Source organism: Eschrichtius robustus, chromosome 11 (assembly GCF_028021215.1).
Source record: "Eschrichtius robustus isolate mEscRob2 chromosome 11, mEscRob2.pri, whole genome shotgun sequence".
Classification (NCBI taxonomy): domain Eukaryota; kingdom Metazoa; phylum Chordata; class Mammalia; order Artiodactyla; family Eschrichtiidae; genus Eschrichtius; species Eschrichtius robustus.
The window spans coordinates 57,888,426-57,907,094 of NC_090834.1; the positions used below are offsets into that span (position 1 = coordinate 57,888,426).

General features: G+C 38.1%; 1 protein-coding gene and 1 long non-coding RNA gene across 2 annotated transcripts in view; one reads left to right on the plus strand and one right to left on the minus strand.

Moving 5' to 3' along the window:
• Positions 1 to 2,017: 2,017 nt before the first annotated feature.
• On the minus strand, positions 2,018 to 14,521 carry AQP11 (aquaporin 11). Its single transcript, XM_068556022.1, has 3 exons — positions 13,757 to 14,521; positions 6,239 to 6,355; positions 2,018 to 2,926 (listed from the first exon to the last, which is right to left on the minus strand). Exons 1-3 carry the CDS (start codon positions 14,373 to 14,375, stop codon positions 2,847 to 2,849), a joined length of 816 nt encoding a protein of 271 aa, XP_068412123.1. The 5' UTR covers positions 14,376 to 14,521; the 3' UTR covers positions 2,018 to 2,846.
• A 6-nt stretch (positions 14,522 to 14,527) lies between these two features.
• Positions 14,528 to 18,669, plus strand: part of LOC137772115 (uncharacterized) — an 81,300-nt gene continuing 77,158 nt past the window's right edge. The window contains exon 1 of the long non-coding RNA XR_011075463.1: positions 14,528 to 15,018. This is a non-coding gene — a long non-coding RNA (uncharacterized lncRNA). The remainder of the gene's footprint in view (positions 15,019 to 18,669) is intronic.

Here is an 18,669-nt window from a genome sequence, read left to right on the forward strand (position 1 = left end):
TTAACCCAATTTCCCCCACATTTTCTTTGCTTACAGCAAAAAGTCTTTGAAAGAACTGTCCTACTGCTATCTCCAATTTTTCTTCTATTTCATGTTTGGGTGCAGGCATGGAATAAGCAGACAGTTGGATTTAATCAAATTGTGGTTAAGCCATGTGAGTATGATGAGATAAAGGAACAAGGGAGTTAAGATTCTATGCAAGAGTGTAATTTAAGCTGCTGAAGGAGACGAGAGTAATTGAGAGGGGAGAAAGATGTGAAAACATGGTGGTATCAGTGGACAGAAGTTCCCCATGGGGGTTCAAAGGATCATTGGAGATGAGATAGTAGGGTGAGTGAGCTGGAGAGAGGGGTTAGTGGTTGGGGAATGAGGTATTTGAGATCAGAGAAGAGTTTGAGTTATTGGTAATGACAGGCTCAAGGTTATGACCAAAGTTGTAGTTGAGGCAGAAGAGAAGGGAAAAATTATTGAAGAGCCTTTCAAGTTCAGCCAATGAACTGGGAGGCCAAGATATTGGAAGGATCATCTTTGTAAGTACTGAAATCACCAACAAATATAACTGGAGTAGTGTTGTGGAGAGAGAGTGAGACAGGAACTAAATTCCTAAAGGATCAAGAGGGAATTGAGGGGACTGTACGGTAGATAACTGCAATAAGAAGTACCCAGGTAGAAGGTGGCATGGTCTGATGACATGTTTTTAAAGGGGGGAGCAGAGAATAGATGAGGAGAAAGGGACCTGTTCCATCTCCAGGCCCAGTGGTATCAAGAGGTGTGATAGAGAAAACAGCTAAGCTACCATTTGAGAGGGCTGCAGGGGAAGCCGTGTCATCAGAAGTTGCAACCTCTAATTCTGACAAGTGAAGTTTAGAGGGCTGGGTATTTTCACAAATTAATGCTCAATTTTCTTAAACCACAGTCTCATGATAAAGAGACATGAATAAAAAAAATTCCTATAAGAAAAACAGCCATGAAATAATAAGTGAAATTCAGCTTCATGTTTGGAAGACATAGGGAGTGGCAAAGGGACTATTTTGAAGGGACCAGTCATTTTGTGTGCTTGTAATAGCAGAAGTCAGGCCTAATATTGACTGCTCTTTTTTTTTTGGCTGTGTTGGGTCTTCGTTTCTGCGCGAGGGCTTTCTCCAGTTGCGGAGAGCGGGCCCACTCTTCATCACGGTGCGCGGGCCTCTCTCGTTGCGGAGCACAGGCTCCAGACGCGCAGGCTCAGTAGCTGTGGCTCACGGGCCCAGTTGCTCCGCGGCATGTGGGATCTTCCCAGACCAGGGCTCGAACCCGTGTCCCCTGCATCGGCAGGCAGAATCTCAACCACTGCGCCAGCAGGGAAGCCCTTGACTGATCTTTTGATTTTTTTCAAGAGAAGCTAGAACTATGGATTTTTGTGTGGTTTAAAAACTTACAATAACTAGCTTGTTATTTTGTTTTAAATACTGTGCAGGCCAAATAAAACAAGTCAGAGACTGCATTTAGCCATTGTTGCAATTTTATGAACTCTGCTTTTTAAAATAGAAAATACTACGGTATGTATTCATAAGTTCAAGAGTCAAAGTCCATGACTGTCAAACTGGCTGCCTTGTTGGGTAGCCTGCAGCAGTCTGGTTCAGTCTGCAGGTGTAAAGAGAGTGACTATAACAGGCTGATCACCAAGCAGCACTTAGATCACCTGGCAGTTTATCAGTTGCTTAATTGATTATTACTCAAACAGATCTTATTTCGCCCCTCCCCCCTTTTTTTTTGCTTTCAGTTTTAACTCTGATAATGGAATTCCTTTGAAGAGAAACATACTTAACCTTTTATCATCTGAACTTTTAATAAAAAGTAGACATACAGGGGGGGAATTAAAAAAAAAAAAAAAGGTAGACATACAATAAAAGAAAGCTTCTAATAGAGGAAAACTTGAAGGTTCTTTAAGCCTAAAAAAAAAAGCTGTTAATTCCTAAACAGATTGTAACATTATAAAGTATTTAATGTTTCTTTATAATCTTCAATTTTCCTTTAGTCTTGATGACGGAGAATTTTTTTTTGTATTGAAGTAGAAGTTTAAAGATGGTATTTGGCTGTATTTGACCTTGGGCAAAGCAGTAAACCCCCTTCTAGACTTCATTTCCTTATCTGTTAAATGGAGATTAAAAATACATGCCCTACCTACTTCATAAGGTAGCTGTTCAGTCAGATGAGAATGTGAAAAGCTTATACTTTGTATGAGTGCTTTATTCTACTAAAGAATGACAGTTTGCCTAAAGCTAGTGAGATTGTCTATTTAGAGAAAATATTTTAGATTAGAATATATTTAAAATTCAGGAACCCCCTTGAGTATGAGTAGGTATATAATCTACTTCCAAAAGCAACTTTCCTATTGAAAGATGACACTGCTGATGGTATCACTGTGTGAGGTAGTGGCTGAAAAGTATCCTCTCTCCAGTTTTGTAAGCATGACTGTTTGTCCTTTGGTTAAAAATCTTGTTCATTCAAGTGACACATGATACACATACTCTTTCTTGGTCCTACCATCACCTTCCCTTCCCTTCTTACCCTGTACTCAATTTCTTTTTCATCAAAATTAACAATTATCACTTGAGATTTATATTTAAAGAGTCTTTTCTAGCAGCATTTAATACACGCTTAAAAGAACAAGTCTTAACTGAAAAACACAGGATACCTTATTTTCACAGTAATTTTTTTTAAGTCCCAGTGATGAAAACTCTAAGGCAGTTTCTTCAAAGGAAGATAACATTGACGAATCCAGTGCAGCCAGTGTGTGAGTATTAGGTGATAAAATCTTTATCACATCCATCTTGACTGTCCTGAAACTTAGTCTTTTAGAATAGTTACTCCTTTTTATTAATTGTGTGGTTGTTATACAGCCATGGAAGGAAAAAACTGAACATCAAAATCATCAGCAATATACCTGAAAGAAAAATACAGTAAAAACAAAACAATCCCTAAGGAAGTTCATAATCATTCAGTGGTTATAATTTAAGATTATATACAATTACATACCTAGAGATTTGTAGAGCTATGTTTAAAAGAATTAGCTACATCAATTCTACATGAAACATGTAGGTATTTTAAAATATAATATTCTCATATTATTTTTCTTCAACCATGAATCCTTAAAAACAGTATGTACTTGGAAAAACCAGTAGGATCTAAACAGTGAATTCAAAGGATAAATAAAATAGATCTGGAGTTCTAGTTCTGGCTCCATTACTGACTTGCTGAGTGAGAAACTCTGGACTTGGGTCTCCATTTTAGTCTCAACCATTAATAGCTTTTAGAGCTGTATTAATAAGCAAAGTATCTGAAAGAAAACTTCAGTTGACATTTTAAATCTTAAATATAAATGTTTTTTAAAAAATCACATATTAGCACATCTTCATTTTTGAGGTCATGCCAGATAAATCTAAACTAGCATATATATATATGTAAAAAATGTGATTTTTTTTTAAAAACATTTTTTAAGATTTAAAATTTTTCAGTGGGAAATAGGGACAGAGGAGATTTAGGCACAGGACTCAAATCACTGTCTAACAGAGAAGTCTGCAATGGTTAGTGTTTTTATCTGAAGGTATGTAGGCTTAAAGCTCTAAATCAGTTTAAACTTAGATTAAGAATGTGTTTTTGTCACATGCAGATTTGATAGTTTACTCCTGTTTGCTAACAAGAGGAAACCTTAAGGTTTGACTAGCATTTGGATAGCTTAACATATTTTTGAAAGATGAATCTGATTTGCAACCAAAGGCTTTAGATTTTTAAAAAGTCAGAAACAATCTGTTAATAAATCCACAAAATTTGACATATTCTTTATAAAGTCAGAGCTAGAAAATAAGACATTACATTTAAAACTTTCTAAAAGTGGAGTTGCAGTTTCATAGAAGCAAATAGAATTTGCTAATTTTTATTATATGAAATGTGTAAGCTAGAGAATTTATATACATTCTTATAGTCACATTTCTAACATTTTATTAATTGGGGAAGATGGCAGGGCCCATTAAAGGAATTATAATTATCTCCGCTATGAAGAGAAACAAGAAAGAACAAGGACCGTGTCTTCCAAGAATAGTTGGCTCCCTGCTTGGTCAAGAAGGGAAAGAAGATAGGTATCTTGCGATTACTCTCCTCTGTCGCACTCTGTGGCACTGCCTAGTGTTTGTTTGCTTCGACTCCTCATCTCTTAGCTCTTTGAATGACTCTTGTAAAAATAAAATTTATTTTTCTTATCCTTCTTAGAGTTAAATAGTGACCTTACTTCATTTGAGGCCATTTTTTTCCCCAGTGGGAATGTAATTTCAGTGTATGACAAAAGTCAGTGGCAAGCCAGAATTTAGTATTCTAAAAACTGCCATTTAGTCACATGTCTTTTATCCACATCTATCGAGTTATTTCTATATTGTTTCTCATTCACAAACCTCTTAAAGCAGTATAGGAACGTGGCTCTTTAAATGAAGAACTAGAACAGAAATTTTGTTTGGGTCTGTTTAGAAAAAGCTAGGAGATCCTTAGGTCAACAAAGGAAGAATCTTTGAATGTATATTTTCAACAAGCTAATTAGGGCCATACATAATTGCAAAAAAGTTTGATCCCAATTCCATTTTTAAAAGATCCCTTGAATAGGAAGCAAAGAAATAAAAGTATATTTGTTTTTCATTTGCGTATTTGGATTGTTTTTTGGATAAGGGGTTCTTTAAAATGTTTTGGTAACAGCAACAAGTAATGTTATCTTCCTGTTTGCACCACACTATCATGAAGAGAATATAGTCTGTTTTCCTACCCTACTACTCTCTGGTCTGTATATTTGCTAAAGGGGCAGAAGTGATTGCTCCTTTTTTTTAATCTGTCATGAGACTTTTTTCCAGTATGTTCTTCCAGGAAGAAGTTATCAAGTGATTTAGGCTGGGAAATGTGTTTAATGAAAAAAAAGTCATGGTCTTTTTACAGAGAATGGCAATGACTTCTGTTTCTTTTTTCTTTTAAAATTATTTTGGAAAGGCCTACTTTTTAGGTTTTTTTCAAGTAGTGAATGACATAATTCCTTAGTATCATGGGCCTACTGTTAAAATTGTAGTTGGAGCACATTAACAAATATATAATGTTAATAATATATGTTCATTTCAAATAAGACATATTAAGAGAATTTTTCCATATAAAAACTTAAGTAGACCGGTCCAATTAGTGACCTTTTTAACTTCTTCATGAACTTCAGTGACCTTTTTTACTTCTTAAAAGTTAAGAGCAGAGAAAATTTAAAGAACTTATTGGAAAATACTAGTAATCAATAGATGAAAAAAAGCTACCATTATTAGCATTTTAAAATACAGGTTTTCTCTGATATTCTTCATGTTTAGGCCTATAGATATTGCTGAGCATAATAGATACTAAATGTGAGGAAAATTCCTAAATGAAAGGAATGGAAGGTGAATGGAAGGAGTGAAGTAGGATGGCTATTCAAACCTGTTATGCCTATGTTCTCTCCTATAAGTACCCTCCTCCCCACCCCCTTTTTTTTTTTAAAGAAATGAGCAACAAGAAACAAAATGCAAACTGGATAAAAAGAAGGATGAACTAACAGAAGGCCAGCTATCCTCATATTCATTTATAGTTATGAATTATAGTCAGGCTTAAAACAGATGACTAAACAAAATCAAGAAATGCTGATAACTTACATAAGGAAATGCATATCATGATTACAGTTATAACTTTTTTATGTTATTTGACCTACCTGAAAAGAGGAATTTTACATATCTGATCCAGATAGAGATAATAGGAATGCAACTTGTGGAAAATTTTAAAACTACATTTATTATAGTTCTGCATTGTTTCATGAGATGCCCTTCTGTAAAATGAGTCAAATGAACTAAATAGTATTTTATTTGGAGCTCACACACTTGAAAAAAACAAATTCCTTTAGCAAAAAAAAAAAGATTATTTTTTAATGGAAATAATTACTCCTCACTTTTTTGCCCTCATATCTGAGGGCTTCTTAAAGTGGTATCAGACCTCAAACTGACTATCCTTAACTAGGTAATTTGTTTCTTTGAAGATAAAAGAAGTTTTAAAGGATACTGCACAAAATAAAATGTTATTTCAGGCATAACATTTCCTACCTTTTTTTTCTGTCTGTTCCTACTCTGGCTTTGGAAATTGACATGTTACAGTGACATTCCATATCATATTTAAAAGATTCTAATCTTTTAATCATATTAAATAAAAATATGCTTACCTAAAGAAGGAGCCAGCCAATATACTACAAAAAATTGAAGGAATGCTTCATCAAAACACTTGAAATGTAGTGAAAGTGCCAAAGCTGGATTAAATACAGCTCCTGTTAGACTTCCTCCTGTAATACATTTTAAACAGAATGATACCAAACCATATATCTTACATTTTCTTGCAACTAGAAATACAGGGATTACTAAATGTAACTATTTCATTTTAGGTATTTAAGTATTCTTATTCTGTAATCTTCCTTTGCAGAATCACCTGGCATAGAGAATAAAAATAGATTACAGATTATAATATGCCAGGTGCAAAAAAGCGGGGGTGGGGGGACAAAGGACATTAAGAATTTTAATCCAATGCTTTTCCTATAGTATATTATAAAATGCACATTGAAAGTTAACCTGCTCTGTTACTGTTCCTACAGTTTTATAAAACAGGAGATTTGGCTGCCCTTAACATTCATAAACTTAAATGAATAATAATAAAAATAAAACGAAAGTACATTTAAAATGGGTACAATACCCCAGGATCCTCTTGAGCAGAAGTACCTTTGCTTTGAAAACAAAAAATAAAATGGACCAAAGCATTATCATTGACTCCATTTTTACTTGGCAGCAGAGCCCTGAAGAAGTGACTGAATGGTGTGTGAATTATATCTCAATAACGTGGTTACAAAATTTTTAAAAATAAAAAAAGAAGTCACTGAGTAGTCGTGAAAGATAAGCACAAATTCTAACTGTTGACTACTTTTCAGGATTCATGGTCCAGCTCTGCACACAGGGTCTCTCTCTGAGATGGGGCCCAGGAGTTTATAGTTCTGGCTACACAGCAAGTAAGGAAAGGCAAAAGAGGTTGGACTGCCTGTCCAGTGGTACTCACCAGAACTGTGGCTCCGCTTTTCAAAACATACTCTAATTGTATCCCTGAGATAGAGACATTTCTGGTGGTTGTTCCATGTGGAAGCTTGGGCACACTTGTCTGCCTCTGACTCAGCCACAGCTACAGATCCGGAGATCTTCACAAATTTTACATGGACATATGCCACTATAGCATGTTAATTGTCTTTATAAAATGCAGTGAAGTAAAATTGAAAATTAAGAGACCCTTTCATAAGATTTCACTAATGAGATTTCACTCCTGATAGGCTGAAAACATTGAAGCTGTGTTGAGGTAAAGATGTTGACACTGAACTGAGTTCACTCCATGGCTAAGAGTCCTTTTTAGCATACCAGCCTCACAGCATGATTCATATTCATGCCTCAGCAATTATAAATGACATCACATCATGGACCTTCAGGACCACTCTTGAATAGTCAAATCCTGGAATGTTAAACCTGCAACTGCCAAGGGCCAACAGAATTGTTTGGTTGGCATGTGGTCATTTCAGCTTAATTCCACAAAAAATTATTGAGTTCTTATGTTCTAGACACCATGGACAAAAAGATAAGGATTCACACAGATCTTTATAATAAAATATAATGTAATATGTGCTGTGATAATATAAGTGACCTGTGATTTTTTTTTTGGCATTTATCAATAAAAATAGACTGAATCATTGCCCTCATAATTAGTTTGCTTCAGTTTTCCCGTTAGGTCTTTGGTATTTCCATTAGGTCTAAGAACACTGTCAGTCAGTTTTATACCATTCTAAAACTCCAACTACTTCACACTTATCTTCTAACCCTTACATCACCAATTCTGCTCAGTGTGACTTGGTAGAAGCTGCTCCTCCTACCCAGAGGTACAGTCTATTCCCCTGTCTTGGATATGGATTGGCTTTACAACTTGCACTGACAAATAGAATGCAGCAGAAGTGATGCTATGTGAATTCTGAGTGTGAGAAGCAACACTGAGTGAATTCTAGGTTCAGGTCTCAATAAAGCCATCGTCGGTTTCCACTTTTTACTCTCTTGGAACAATGCCCTGACCATGTAAGTGAGTTGGTCTAGGCTGCTGGAGGATGACAGGCCACAGGGAAGAAAACTGAGGCATCTTAGATGGCTGTTGGTACCAAGTGCTGGACACGAGTGAAGTACCTTGGCTCTTCCAGACATACCAACTGTCCAGCTACATGATCTCAGGAATTTCCTATCTAATCCACAAAGTCATGAAAAATAATAAATTACTGTTATTTTAAGGATAAGTTAACTGATTCAGAAATCCATTGTTGTGTCAGCAAAAGGCCCAAAATGTGGCATTGGCTTTGATGTTTTAGACTGGGTAATTCTTTGTTGGGAGTTGTCCTTTGCATTGTAGGATTTTTAGCAGCATTCCTAGCCTTTACCCACTAGATGCCAGTTGCACATCCATCTCCCACCTTGTAACAACCAAAAATGTCTCCAGACATTGCTAAAAGTCCCCTGGGGGGGCGGGGGGCAAAATTGTCCCATTGAAAACCACTGTCCTAGAGAACTACTGGTACTTGTATACTAGTAGACACACATAAGGTTGTTTATAGTAGCAATGAACTGGGAAAAACCTAAATGTCTATTCAGAAGAAGGTAGCTACATATACAACTTTGTTATTAATTTGGAATACCATTCAGTACTGAAATAACAAGCGAAATCTCTTTACTAATATAGATCTCCAAGATAATATCATTGAACCACACCACTAAAAAAAGCAAACTGCAGAAAGTAAAGTATGATACCTTTCATGTTAACATGAACACATATAATAGTTTCTATAGGGTCCTATCAATATGTATAATAAATGCACATAAGAATTTGGAAGGACACACACATATGCATGCACAGGACTACACTGGTGAGAAGAGTAGGCAGGGAAGGAGAGGGGACAGGCATGAAGGATAGCAATCAAAAGTCTCATTGGTAATATTTCCATTTTTTACAAAAATAACACATTATGTATTGTGTAATTAAATGTGAATTATTTAAAAAGTAAGAATCATCCATCAGGCACAGAACTTACAGAAAATGGCTTTGAAACATAAGTTACTATATATTGATGTCTGGAGGGGAGAAGCCATAACATATGTTGAAGAAGAGGTATCAACAGGGAGGTCCAGCTGGCTGACTGCCAAGAGTCTTAGAAGACAGTATGACCTTGGTGAAATTACCACAAAGACTGAGTCCCAAATCTGGTAATTATAGGCACTAATGTTTCTCAGTACTCCTAAAGGGAATCAAATTCTCTGTGACAGAATGACACTAGTTAAAATCATGTAAGACTCGTGTAAAAGCTAGAATGTCAATTAACTAATTTATAATGGAAGCTAGGCCTTTCCAGTGACCAGAACATTTGTGCCAGTTATTGTGGGAAGACCTTGGAATACATTATTCTTCATCATAGTCTGAAGAGATAGATAGTATTATTCTCCATTTTAAAGATGAGGAAACAGACCTAAATTAAGTTATCTCTCCTACGGACACAGTCCAACTCCAAGGCTGTGTGCTTAACCACTATATTATACTGGCATGATAAAAAAAAAAGTTTTGGACCTTCGTTTGAAGCTGTTTTTCATTTGTAAATTGGCACCTATTTCATACGGTCATTGTATTAAAAATGAACGTATGTAAAGGACTTAGTTCCCTTCTCCTTTGACAAATAATCTTACCCAAATTCTTTGTGACTTAGAAGGATACAAAAACCTCCTGAATGGAGTAATGAAGTAAAAATACAGTTACTTCAAACAATATATTAGGCTTATTTTGAAAGCTCTTAGACATAAAATATGGAATACCCAGATATGTATTACTTCTTTCTATTTTTAAATGAATAGAGTATTTGCTAATTCATTCATTCACTCATTCTAAAAATAATGAGTATTTATTTGTAACAGGCGACACCATGCTAAGTCCTGATTATAACTTATAATGAATAAAACAATTTTAGTCTCTGTACTCATAAAGCTTACTGTCTGGTGGAGGAAGACAGGCATTACATCAGAAAACAAGTATATAATTTAAAATTCTACAAAGGAAATGAACAGGGTACAGTAATAAAGACAACCTATCTGGATATGTAAAATAACAGATTTTTTCCCAATATGTAATTAATTTAAAAATGAATGCAGTTCTCTCTTACCCCGGTCATTGAACCAAATTCTCCCAAAACCTAAATTAAGGAAGATTTGCTTGAAATTTGCATTAATAGTTTTAACAGCTTTAATATGTTAATAAATCACACAGTTTTTTTTCACTTTATTTGGGAAGTCAATAAATACATGATAAGTGGTAATGACATCAGTGGCCTCCATCTGCACATCAAAGTGCAGGATGCTAAATCAATAAATACACAATCAGACGCTTGATCATTGGCTATCCAAGGAGCCTGTGGCTACGCTGCTGGACAGTTATGTTCTGTAATCTTAAATTATCAGTTCTTTTGATGTGACCTGTATTAGTGACTTCTGGGTGTCCTCAAAATGCAAGTGATTAAAGAAATATCCCAGCATGCAACTTAGCCAAACCAGTACTAATAGTATCTTAGAAGTTTAAAAAAAAAAAAGAGAAAGACATATCAAAGTAACTTGTAACGATGCCTGATTTAGCAGATGCTTCCCCTGACTTTCCTTCCCTATCCATTCTTAACTCCTTCCTACAAAAGCCTCACCTCTGCCGGGTAAGACACACACTCAGCTAGTCCCCAAACAGTTCACTCTATTTAGAATAACTGATCTAAAGTTATGACTTATATCCGTAGAAAAAATGGGGAGTGACATGGCTTAGTGCAGCACTTCCCAAAGTATGTTCTCTTCTGCTACACACTCCTAGACAAATGGATTCCGTAAGTTTGAAAAACTGTGTTCCACATGCTCCTCTTGTTGGAGTTTCACAATAAACAGTAGCATAGTAAAGGCTCTGTGAAGTCTTAAATTAGAAAATCTGTTTAATCCAGTGTTTGCCAAATTTATTTGGCAACAGAATCCTTTTGTAACAAATTTTTTTAAGTTATGCTAAAATATACATAACATAAAATATGCCATTTTAACCATTTAAAAGTGTATATTCATGGCATTAGTTACAGTCACAATGTTCAATCATCACCACTATTTCCAAAACTTTTCCATCACCCCAAACAGAAACTCTGTACCCATTAAACAAAAAGTCCCTATTCCTCCCTGCTACCCAGCCCATGGTAACCTCTATTCTACTTTCTGACTCTATGAATTTGCCTATTCTGAATATTTCATGTAAGTGGAGTCATATAACATTTGTCCCTTTGTGTCTGGCTGATTTTGCTTAGCATAATGTTTTCAAGGTTCATTCCTATTGTATGTATCAGAACTTCATTCCTTTTCATGGCTGAACAACATTCAATTGTATGTATATATTTTTGTTACTTTTGAGGAATATGCTGTAGAAATGCTGATAATGAAATGAGTATAAGCTTTAGTGTCAGTTTAAATCATGGTTCCAGAACATTCTAGCTGTGTGACCTTGGACAGATCATTTCACTTTTCTGAGCCTCACTTACATAAAAATGGGAATAATGTATTCATCAGTGGGTTGCTGTAAGGATTAACTAGGATAACTCATATAAATTTCGTACATGCTTGGCATGTTGCCCAATGAATATTCTTATCTCCCTTATATTGGCAGAAAAGGAAGATCATAATAGGGTATCAATTTCTGTAACAGTAGTAAATAATTGTTAGGTTCTGTCCCTGCAAACAGTCTCCAGCACTGCCCAATATTGTACCCACTAGCCACATATGGCTGGCTATTGAGTACTTGAAATGTGGCTATAGCAACTGAAGTAGTAAATATTTAATTTTAGTTGATTTATACCTAAATAACCATATGTGACTAGTGGCTACTGAAATGGCCAGCAAAGTCTAGACTGGAGCAGTGGTTCTCAGCCCTGGTTTCATATTGGGATCACCTGGGAAAATTTAAAATCTACTATTGCCTAGGCCCCTTCCCACAGCAATTAAATCTTAATCTTGGCACCCAGATATGGGTATGTTTAAAACACTCCCTAGGTGATTGTAACGCAGAGAGAATGTTGAGAACCACTGCTGTAGTGATCCCTTCACTCTCTCCTCCTCCCCTACCAATTAGTATCCTCATTTCAGCAATGTCTATGTCAATAATGCGAGGGGAAGAAAGAGAGCAGTGTTTTTTGACACCTTAAATTGTTATTTTATGGGTTCTTTCTAATAACTCTCCTTATATTTATGTATAACTTCAATTATTATCTTGTTTCTCTTCTCTCAAAATCTTTGTCACTTATAAAATAGGTATTGGCTAATATTATATACAGTATTATTATGAAATCATAAATATGTATTAAAAGTACAAAAGGAAGAATACTAATTTAAGGATAATCAAGAGAGGGAGGAGGAACTGTGTATAACATTTTATTAACTTAAAACATCTTTTAAATGTTTACCACTTCTAATTATATAAGTACAGAGCTAAATTGTGGCATAACTTTTTTCAAGGGATGTTTTTGCTTTGGCCCAAACCTAAAACTTCAATAAGAAACTACTCACCAACCGCTCAAATACGCATAAATCCTTCCTTCTCTCCTATACCATTTATTTCCATCTGTCTCTCCAAAAAAAATGGTACTAGATCTAAAGAAGTTGAAATGGATTGCAGATTCTTTCATTTCTACCTAGGAAGTCGAGCGTATGTTTCAAAGTCCTTATCTTGAGGTTTGCGTCTACTCATAGTTTCCCTTTCAATGGGCAGAAGACTGACTCTTACTACTAATTCCTTTTATTAGATTCCTGCCTCCAAAACATTTTAGAATTCAGATATAGTCCTAATGAAATATTTTGTTGTGATCATTTAAAATAACACACTTCATCATCAAACTTTTGTTTTTTGGATTTTCTTGTCCCATTTAGAATATTCAGATTATCCACTAAATCTGAGATCTGTCAAGGTAAACAAATGGTTTACAAGAAATCAACAGATTCTCAAGAATTATTAGTTTTTAAAAAGCATCTTTGATTTCAAGCACGTTTTGATTTTAAAACACATCTTTCTTGATAGGCCATTAAAAATTCACTTATAACTCAAGATGAATTATTAAGGAGATAAGAAATGATTTTAAGTAATTTTGTAGAAAAAGAACTAAGAAATAGAACTACAGAATTTCTACTTCCCACTCTTACTACTAACCAATCAGGTAGCTTGTGCTTTAAATTGGAAGGAACTTTTGACACCCAGGATCATGTTTCAGTGAGAGTCTCAGAAAGGATCTATACCAAGTTGGCAAGAGGTAGCTGACGTTATCTTTCCTTTCTACCATTACAACAATCCCTTTGTAGGATATTTGAACCCTTGGCAATATCTCACATGATCTCACTTTCAGCACATAAGTGGCTTTCTCTGGGTGTTAAAAAAAAAAAAAAGCACTGAATGGAGGATCAATATTTCGACCCTATCGGTAAAGAATGAGCTGCAAAATGATTAGAATTACGGAGATACCAATTTTGACATCACAGAGGCATAATGGTTTAAAATGTATCTTGGCAAAGAACTTAGAGCCTCAAGTCATAGAAGCTCCGGACATGCCAAGTGTTTTGTGGGAATAACAAACCTGCATAGACCAAAAAGGTGATGAGTGCTGACAGCAGGTGGATACGAAGCTTGGTTCGGACCTCCTGGAAGTGCAGCAAAGCGCTGTGGAAGATAAAGGAGGAGACGGCCTCTATGATGACCGCTTTGGGCAAGTCCACTTGGATGGGATTCCTGCAAGCGAAGCTCCTCTCGCTGACGTGATACTTGGTCAGTCCCAGGCTCCACAGGGCGCCCATGCAGTACCTGCTGCACAGGGCACCAATCAGCTGAGCTAACAGCCTCATCGCACCCGTCTCAGCGGACATTCCCCCCAGCATCATCTGCATCATCACGCCGCACGGGTTGCTGGAGGTGCCCACCAGAGTCAGGCCATGCACCAACGAGAAGAAGTACGTTAGCGTCAGCGGCCACGTGGGGTGCAGGGGTTCCTGCTCGCTCAGCACTTGCAGCTCATGGGTGCAGAAGCAGAGCTGGAACGTGGCCAGAAACTCCAAGACGAAGGCGTGGGCAGTGGGCCTGTTCAGCTGCTGCCGGGTGACCACGCGGGCCAGCCCCATGAACAGCACGATCGACAGCATCAGCCCCAGCGAGGTACAGGTGTCCTGCATCTCGGGCCAGAGCCCCCGCAGCGCCGTCATGGCTCTCTCAACACCAGGCTGGGATCCCTGCTCTGGCTCGGCAGGAGGCGGTGTATGGGCCGGAGTCCTAAGTCTTCAGCCCCGCCCCCTCACGCCCCTCGGGGCGGGCCGACTCTAGGCTTGCTGGAGGCACCGGGGGTGCTATGCGGAAGGACTCCTCCCCTCCCCGGCTCTGAGTTAGGGTGTTGTTACCAGAGCCGGGGAGGAGGGGCGACGAGGACACCTCTGCGAGAGCACCGGCTGAGGGGCCAACGGTCAGCAGGAGCCGGACACGCACACGCCCTCGCCCTCGCCGCTTCCCTCAGGGACTGGAAGCAGGCGCGGGTGGGGCGGGGAGTGGAGGGACGGTGCGCGCCCGGAGGCCATTGCGCATGCGCGCGGCGGCCCGTGCGCCTTTGCGAGAGGCTAGACTTGGGACCGCCGGACCCCCGGCGATGCCGGGCGCGCTTCTCCCAGCGCTGAGCGGGAGGGAGCGCGCCCCTTGCGCTTTGACAGGTGCTTTGACGTGGGAACCTTGAGGTGTTTTCCTTACCCGCTCTTAAAACTGTAAAGCCAGCAGCCTGGAAAGACCGCTGAAGCTCATCTCGACCAACCACCTCGTTTTTAATTTGTGGGGCGACTGAGAAGACGGGAAGTGACGGAGGTGCAGCGCGGAGGTCGGGGGTGGGGCTGGGTGGTGGTTTGGGGGGAGTAGATTTCAGAGCGAACCAGGGCTTGACCGGTGTGAAGAAGGGCAGGCAACTGGGTCTTCTTGAGCCTTAGTTTTTTTCACCTGCCTGTGACGTTTACCTCGTAGAGTTGTGGGTCAGACGACCCACCTCATCGATTTGTTTTTAAAAAAGCATGGAAGGCAAGTAGCACAGAGCCTGGCAGACAGGAAGTGTTCAAGAAGTGCTAGGCTGAAGTTGAAAGAGGACATCTTGCCACCACCCCTCACTCACAACAGCTCGCCCACCTTGGGCGGCCCTTTGTGGGTGCAGCTGGGAGGGAATGTCTGGGATTCCTCAGACCTTGCACCTGTCGTGGTTTTCTGCTAATGGAATGGGTGTCATGGTTTAGTTGGGGGAGAGGGGTGCAAATTTCTCAGCACTCTCCAGCCTCAGTTCTGCCTCCCCTGGGCTCTGCTGAGACACAAGTCCACATTTCTGAGGGCTGGAGAGAAGTGAGAGAAGAGCTAAAATGAGAGGAATAATTAGCCCGAGCTTCAAGTGATAGAGCGCTTGGAAGGTGTTCTTGAAACCACTAGGTGGCATCTCTGGGGGGCTCCAGGGAGCCCGGGTCCTTTCTGTCTCGTCACGGAAAGAATTCAGCCAGAGGCAAAGTGATAGATAAGAAGTGATTTATTAGAATAGGATGCTTGTGAGGCTTACAAGTGGGCAGGCGAGAGGATGCTGTGCCCTGAGAACTTAGTGGGCTACAATTTTATAATCAAAGGAAAAGTGGGGAGGGGGGAAAAACCCACCTTCTTCCTCATTCTTCAGTAGACGCCAAGCTTCCATCATCAGCTCCTCCTGCAGGTTGGGCAGGGGAGTTTTCTTGTCCCTACATGGTCAAGCCAGGACTGTCATGGCACTATGGAAAAATTATTTCAGGTCTCAGTACAGTGAGGGTCTTTCACTTTGAAATGTCACTTTTCCATAAAGTATTGTTTTTTATGTGTGCAGAGAGTATGTCCTAGGGGTCATTAACTTACTGAGTTCACTGGGCAGGATGTGAGTCTCATGCCACCATTGTTTTATTGTTTTGGGTCATGTCTCCTGCTTCTGCTGCATGGTTTTGTTGCTACGCAAGCCTGCTTGGTTTCGTGGTTAAGCAAACGTGCTTTCTTGAGTGATCATTAACTTACAGGGGTCTCCCATATTTTTTGTTTACTTACAATCCCCTAGTGGGATTAACTATTTAATTACCTACTTAGTCCCTTTACTCCATCCCTATCATTCTTGCTGATTCTCCTCAGCTTTCCTTCCCAATCTCAATTTGTCCTCTAATAACTAATGAAAGTTCTCTTCATAACTCCCAAGTTTTCTGTGGTGCCAATAGGCATTCTTTGAATTAAAAAGATAAATTCTTTCAGAAAACACACAAACTGTGTAGAAAGATGAAGTCCTTTCCTCTTTCCTGTGTTGGTGCCTGACCAGGAAAGAATTTAGAGTAAATTAAAACTATTGTCTGCTCACTGCTGTTGAAAGAGGTTGCTTTTAAATCAATACTGTGAGTGTAACGCTTTTATCGCTCCCCTTTACTAGAAGTCACTTGAGTTTTAGTTAATGTGAATATATTTTGTTTACTGCTCTGCTGATAATTCACTTTTACTAGCACAAGCCATGTAGAAAACTAGCCTTTTGGACTTTGATTAGAAATTTTAATAACATTATAATATACATTGTTATTAAAAGGATTTTGGTAATTCTTTCAATTAAAGAACAAGGCGAAAATAAACCCAATTAATTACTTGTGATTATTTCACATCACATGAATCTCTGTTTTCAGAAACAAAAAATCACTAATTAATCCACCCCATTTCCTTCAACATAAATGTTTGTTGGTATGGGTGACAGAGCTGCATCTTGCAAACCCAGATCTCAAAATTCCAGTTCTAAGACCAGTGTCTTCATGAGGAGGAACGACTCTTCCATAGGTTGGAAGATTAGAAGAGTCTGGCTTCCTCAGCAATGTTGGCCCCATTTTAACCACTTTGCTTCTGTGCATTTCAGAGATATCATGTTTCTGTGAGGCAGGAAGTACATAATACTAGGTTTGGTGAAAGCACTGGATTTAGCATTTGGAAATGAGGGTTTGCATCTTACGCTATGCTTACTGTGAGAGCTTGAGGAAATTGTTAAATCATTAAACTTCTCTGAGCTTCAGTTTCCTCATCATAATATTATGGTAAATAACTAATTTAGGGTTTTGTTGTAAAGATTGAATGAGACAATACAGATGAAGTGCTTTGTAAAGAGTTATTACAAATGTTTATTGAGATGTAATTCACATACCATAAAATTCACCCTTTTAAAGTGTACAATTTAGTGGTTTTATTATAGTCACAAAGTTGTGTAACCACAAATTATCAATAGTTATTTTGAGTGGTGATTCTTAGAAATGAAGTCCTAAATTTATAATGCGACTGTCTCTATAATCTTTGCCATGAATTATTTAAATATAATATGAAACAGTTATGTCTTATTATTATATACACTGCTTCCTATGTGGAGAGGAAACCCAAACTATAACTTTAAAGAGGTCCATAGCAATCAGTGGATCCTAAAATGGAAGATACTTATCTAGTGCTCTATCACATATAATCAGTTAAATTTTTGTGAGAACTTTTTGCTTCTATCTCAGTAATATGTTTCCTTCCTTCCTTCCTTCCTTCCTTCCTTCCTTCCTTCCTTCCTTTCTTTCTTTCCTCCCTCCCTCCCTCCCTTCCTCCCTCCCTTCCTCCCTCCCTTCCTTCCTTATCTTTTTGGCTGTGCTATGCTGCTTGCTTGGGATCTTAGTTCCCCAACCAAGGATCGAATCTGGGCCCATCAGTGAAAGCACCGTGTCCTAACCACTGGACTGCCAAGGAATTCCCTATCTTCCTGTTAATTCTAATTTCAGTTAAAAAAAATATTTGTTGAGCCACAGACATTAATAAGACACAGTCTGCCTCAATAACACAATCTTATAATAATATGTGATATTTATTGAGCACTACTTTGTGCCAAACATTGGATATTATTAGCCTTGCTTTACATAGGTCGAGAGAGGATTAAAAAAAAATAGAGCAGATATCATTTAATATGGTGGAAGAAGAAGAGTGCAGGTAAATTAAAATTATTTTAAGGCATCACCAATGCTTTAAATTTGGACTAATTGAATCAGCATATAATGGATAAGATCAGGTTTTTACAGAAGTTGGCTTGTTTGAAAAAGCCCTCTAGATTGTCTTTTTCCTTTTGCTCTGATTTCATGTTATGTACTAATTTGACTTCCCATGCTTCTTTTGTTCTCTACATCTATGTCTCTATTTCTGCCTTGCAAACCGGTTCATCTGTACCATTTTTTCTAGATTCCACATATATACGTTACTATACGGTATTTGTTTTTCTCTTTCTGACTTACATCACTCTGTATGACAGTTTCTAGGTCCATCCATGTCTCTACAAATGACCCAATTTCGTTTTTTTTAATGGCTGAGTAATATTCCATTGTATACATGTACCACATCTTCTTTATCCATTTGTCTGTCAATGGGCATTTAGGTTGCTTCCATGACCTGGCTATTGTAAATAGTGCTGCAATGAACATT

What these genes read in the sequence shown, in the direction of transcription:
- AQP11 (XM_068556022.1), bottom strand. Translation starts at nt 14,375, where the DNA reads ATGACGGCGCTGCGGGGGCTCTGGCCCGAGATGCAGGACACCTGTACC. An exon ending in CACCTTTTTGGTCTATGCAG is followed by an intron (nt 6,356 to 13,756) that starts GTTTGTTATTCC and finishes AATGTATTACAG; the next exon opens with GAGGAAGTCTAACAGGAGCT. An exon ending in TTGGCTGGCTCCTTCTTTAG is followed by an intron (nt 2,927 to 6,238) that starts GTAAGCATATTT and finishes TTTTTCTTTCAG; the next exon opens with GTATATTGCTGATGATTTTG.